General features: G+C 33.1%; 1 protein-coding gene and 1 long non-coding RNA gene across 3 annotated transcripts; both read left to right on the top strand.

Moving 5' to 3' along the window:
* Positions 1-273: 273 nt before the first annotated feature.
* On the top strand, positions 274-1219 carry LOC140814014 (uncharacterized). Its single transcript, XR_012114054.1, has 2 exons — positions 274-735; positions 1001-1219. It is a non-coding gene; the product is annotated as an uncharacterized lncRNA (long non-coding RNA).
* Positions 1220-2710: 1491 nt separating this feature from the next.
* LOC140840987 (uncharacterized) lies at positions 2711-4516 on the top strand. Of its 2 annotated transcripts, XR_012120074.1 has the most exons (5): positions 2730-2868; positions 2965-3018; positions 3120-3255; positions 3713-3841; positions 4274-4516. XR_012120074.1 is itself a non-coding variant. In XM_073208139.1 (4 exons), exons 1-4 carry the CDS (start codon positions 2768-2770, stop codon positions 4379-4381), a joined length of 474 nt encoding a protein of 157 aa, XP_073064240.1. In that variant the 5' UTR covers positions 2711-2767; the 3' UTR covers positions 4382-4516. The 2 variants fall into 2 exon arrangements, 1 of the variants encoding a protein (XP_073064240.1); XM_073208139.1 differs by lacking the exon at positions 2965-3018 and having other exon boundaries at positions 2711-2868.
* Positions 4517-5071: the final 555 nt, after the last annotated feature.

Raw genomic sequence — 5071 nt, 5'->3', positions numbered from 1 at the left:
TACAACTTTAACCAATAATTGAAACGCTTGACAAGAATGAAATTAAGAAATAAACTAAACTAAATAGAAGTAAACTCGGTCGTAAATATACAAATTCAAAATAAAATCTTATTTTTCGAGCTGATCTTCCTGCCCACCTTTCCCTTAAGTTATTGTCCTAAAATGTTCGAGGTGTGCCTTAACGCATGACTCAAATTAATTATTTTAATTTCAAAAAAAAAAAAAAAAATATATATATATATATATATATATATATATATATATATATATCGGAGTTTTCTCTAGCAAGAAACTCGGGTACTCAGGATGGTTATTGTCAATAATATGAGCATAGTTTCTATACCATGAATCCGATTCTGCTTCTTCATTAAAGGTGGCCTTCTGCAAAGTTTATTCCATTTTATTACACGACAATTAGAGCAACTGAAAATTAAAAGATTCGTGACAATATTTTCTACGCTATTAGGTGGAAACTATGAAGTATGAACTATAAATACACACACTGAGAGGGCATAGAAACAAACCCAAGATCCATCCAAGGTATAGAAACTTAAGTAGCTTGGTGTGCAGATCTAGGGAACTCCAGGAAAAATGGCATCACTGAAGCCTGAGAAACCAGCTGGATCTGTATCGCTCGGCTCAGCTAAGAAAGAGCCGGTTGGAGTTCCAGTCTCCAAGCAGGGCGCGGGCGCGCCTAGGGGCGAAGCTCAGAAGCCTAAAGAGCCCAGGAAGAAGGTGCTCGTTCTAAAATATGTACACTTGTAGTTCTTGAGATTGAAAAAGTATTTGTTTCTGGCTCTATAAGGGAATAAAACATCAGGATCACCATAAACAAATTTATTGGAAATATCTTTCTTGCTTGATCAAATTTACGTTTTATGCTAGAAGTTGACATATATATATATATATATATATATATATATATATATATATATATATATATATATATATATATATATATATATATATATTAACTAATTAATTGAGATTGTTTTCGTAGGCATCGGGTGGCAAGCCTGCAGGTGCAAAGAAATGATGGGGACAAGAGATTTGGGTCGAGTAATTTTACATGATCTAGAGCAGCTGCCGAGTTGTGAGTGTGATTTTAGTTAAGAATGTTATGCAAGTGCGTGGGTACGTAGTGTTTATGTAACCTTGTTCTAGCTGCTTGGCCTTATTAATCAATAAAAGAATTATATTAAGTTAAATTAAGAAACTATATTGGATTTATTTACTTTTTTTCAATTATTATAGTCTAATATTTTTCTAGATTGATATCAACTTAATTTTGAGACGATCACGTCTTAATTAATATACGTGTGATGATTACGTCGAAATTTTATACCTTAGATCAAATGCTCTGAACAAATGGTGAAGAAATTAGAAATATAAAATGAGCAGAATATCGATAGTCGTAAATTCATGTTAGCCAGAACGCTTAAATAAAAAAATTTGAAGACAGCAGGTAAAGAATAGTGAACGAGAGCAATCTCATTTATGTAAAGACAAAGCATTAAACGAAATAAGTATAATATTGAAAATTAAAATAAAAAGTGTATATATAAAAAAAAACAGTAAATCAAAATGAGACATATAACAAATACATTTTCTTTAAAACAGATTCATCTGCTCCGGTATGTGCTTCGAAATTGAAGTCGGACGAATGTTTCTCAAGATATAATGGCAGACCTATAGCGATATTTTTGTACAAATCACCATTGACCAGATGAAATTAGTACCTGAAATTTATCACTAGATCGTGCAGAACCACAAGCAGCTTGTGCATAGTGTAAACAAGAGATAGAAAGTAGGAACGAGAGACAAAGTGGATGTTTCTGGTGCGTTTTCGAGCTTATGACAACCTCTATTTATACAGGCTGATTGCATCCATGCGAAATGCCAAATGTTGTCATCAATAAGCAACCATATGAAGCACCAACAATCAAGCATGTGGAAGATCTCCTCCGAAAAATATGAAATAAATAAGAAAATGTGGCATAGTCTAGCTAGCTAGGCGATTTTGCCTTGATTGGTTTGATATTTGACGTACTCAGATTGAGCTCATACAATTGCACATAAGTCGAGTATTTTCCAGTACAAATCGAGCCCTTGATTTGCATTCTCAGCGCATACGAGAAAGAATATCTTGACTAATCATTATTATATTTTCATAAAGAGTAACTCAATATAAACATATATATATCACTTTTATTTAGACAAATACATCATTCTCCAATTTTTTCATTCATACAAATAGAAAACACATTAACACACACAATCAAATATAATAAATGTATCAAAACTCCTATAACTCATTTGTTAACAAAATTCATAGACATGTATCTTTAAGAAGAAAGATGAAATTAAAAATAAATATTACTACCTCACTTTTAGTTGCTTTTAAAAAAAATCAGTTTATAAAATTATTAATCCAATCACTATATTTAAAATTTTCAAAACATTCCAAAAATACACTTAGTATGTATATTTGAATTAAAATACTAAATTTAAAAAAAAATAATGAATCTTGATTTTTAAATATTATTAACATATATATTAACTCAAATAAAATTTTATATTATAAAAAATTTATCCAACAAAATTAACCTAATTAATAACATACACAATCAAAATTAGCATAATACCAAACAAAATTTTTTTATCCACAAAAATGAAAAACCTTTTTCCTAAACCTCAGAAAATATAAAGGACAAATAAAATAAATAATAAAAAAAACTCGTTTTCCGGTTTTTCCAGAGCTCGAAGTATGAACGTCTTCCACTTTCGTTTGCCTCTCAGCTTCACGGTCAATTCTCGATTCTCCGAGCCTAATTTCTATCACAATTCCAGACACTTAACACCTTCCAGGTCAATTTTCTTCAACCCCCTTAGCTTTTTATAATGTATCATTTTGTGGTTTGTTCAATTTCTTTTTCTTATTATTGGGATTTATTTTTTGGCTAGCTTTTGTATCTGATGTGATAATTGTTGAGAAAAAAGATCCAGTCTTCATGTCTTGTATGTTTTGTGTACTTTTTTTTAAAAAAAAATTCTTCTCCTGGAACCCCTTTGGCCTTTTCTTGTTTGTTTTAGTTTATGTGCGCAACTATCAATTGCAGGTTGAGAATTTCTCACCGTGAAAAGAAGAAATTTGAACAATGGCACCGGGAGCCGATAATTTCATGTTCGATCGAAGATTGTTCCGAAGCATACCCGGAGCGCATACGATCTTCTGTTTCAAAGAATGGTCAAGAGGTTAATAATTCTTCTCTATGCTGATTTTTGCTTCTCTCTTTAAAAAAAAAAAATGGGAGTTAAAAGAAACGGTCTTGTACTTTCAGGCTGTTTATTTATATTGTTGTGGTTTTATGCTATGTTTAGCTTTGTGCATCGTACCCATGGGATTTTCAATGTTAAGATCTTGCCTTAATCCAGCTTTCTGGCTGTCAGTTGAATGAAGTGGTTAACAAGAATGCCAGACCTTGTTTTCTGTGTTTGGCTTATTAAATTAGTGTGAATCTTAGATTTATTAGGTCATGTAACTGGTAAATCTTGTATTTTGAAAATTAATGTAAATCTTGTATTTTGAAATATCTGAATATATAAAGTTCTTCTATTAGTGGCTTCATTTATGGTGCATGTCCTATCTTTAGATTTTTGCACGTTGTTGAGGAAAATTGCTTGGGTTAGCTCTTTGATTTCTTGCTTGCAGGAAGCTTCTATTAACCTAAATCTTCCGAGAAGAAGTTTGTTGGTAATTTTTACTTGTAATGCTTGTGGTGCACGATCGCAGAGATTAATAAACAGATTAGCTTATGAACGTGGACTTGTATATTTACAGGTAATTTTGTTTTGAGGATTTCTTGTGTGTCATAATTTCCAAAAATGTTCAAAGATTGTTTACTGCTCTTCTTTGATCTGTACGAAGTAGTAAATTTCTACTATTACAGTTAGTGTTAAGCAAGGGCACAAACATCCTTAGGGCAAAGCCTTTTATTTGCCCGGCAGAAAATTTTTATAGCGATATGAAATAAATTTAAAATATTATAATTTGCTAAAATATTATAATTTGCTAAAATATTATTTAAACTTTTTACCATCCGATTCTGAACTCTTGGTTACACCCCTGTTATTAAGTCAGAGTAACAAATGTGAAGTGACCTCTTGATGTATATAATAACACAATCGTGTGATCTTTTTCTTCTAAATATTTAGGGCCTTCCTAAATTCAAATATCATTGTCTTATCATTTTCTTCTACTCGTATCTTTCAGTGTTCAGGATGTTCCCAGTATCACAAGTTAGTTGACAATCTTGAACTTGTGGTCGAGTACAACTTGCAGGAGGTAGTAGATAGTGATACGAGTACAGGACAAGTCTAGAACCAGCTTCTCATTATTCACAAGAAAATGAAGAAAAGATATTCTAGTGGAATGGAAACGTTTAAATGAATGTCATATCATATTATAGTTGATATTGCAAAAATATTATGATCGCGTAGCTAGAAAATTAGAATTGATGCACTGATCTACTTCTGCATGCCAATGAAGATTTCTCATGTAAAGTCTTGTGAACCAAAGCTTGTGACTGCAAAAAAGGTTGGCACGGCTAAGCCAGCTGTTGCTGCCTTCTAAATCTTCTTACCTGCTGACTAAGTGATACTCCTCCACTCCGTAATCAAACATTGTGGCATTTAGATATTTTCGCAGCAATTTGAATACAATTTGATACGTAAATGGGAGAAAGACTCATACCGAATTATGGGCCTGTGCTGGTGCCTGTACGGATACTGCTGCATGATGATTCTTGTGCTTGTGCCTGTGCTCACCAGGTGTCGATGAAGGTGGGGGACCAATTTCGGCACGGGAATTGGTGATGCTATAGGTCCTTCTGGTGCTGGTTTTGGTGGCCCTTCGGATGGTGAAATGGGTCCTAATATTGGTGGTGCAGATGCTGGCGTTGGCTGTTGAACTGTTGTTGATGCTAATGCTGGAGGTGAAACAATCGCTGGCAAAGGTGGTGATGCTCTTGGCTGGGATGGGCTTTGTTGTGGGGGTTTGATTTGAGGATTT

The sequence above is a fragment of the Primulina eburnea genome, chromosome 1 (assembly GCF_022965805.1).
Source record: "Primulina eburnea isolate SZY01 chromosome 1, ASM2296580v1, whole genome shotgun sequence".
In the NCBI taxonomy this organism is placed as follows: domain Eukaryota; kingdom Viridiplantae; phylum Streptophyta; class Magnoliopsida; order Lamiales; family Gesneriaceae; genus Primulina; species Primulina eburnea.
The sequence above is the reverse complement of the archived record's forward strand: the minus strand, read 5'-3'. Positions and strand labels throughout refer to the sequence as shown.

Excerpts from the sequence above, each read along its gene's own strand:
- LOC140840987 (XM_073208139.1), top strand. The coding sequence starts at position 2,768 with ATGAACGTCTTCCACTTTCGTTTGCCTCTCAGCTTCACGGTCAATTCT. Across the intron at positions 2,869-3,119 it reads AGACACTTAACACCTTCCAG|GTTGAGAATTTCTCACCGTG; the intron begins GTCAATTTTCTT and ends TATCAATTGCAG. Across the intron at positions 3,842-4,273 it reads GTGGACTTGTATATTTACAG|TGTTCAGGATGTTCCCAGTA; the intron begins GTAATTTTGTTT and ends CGTATCTTTCAG.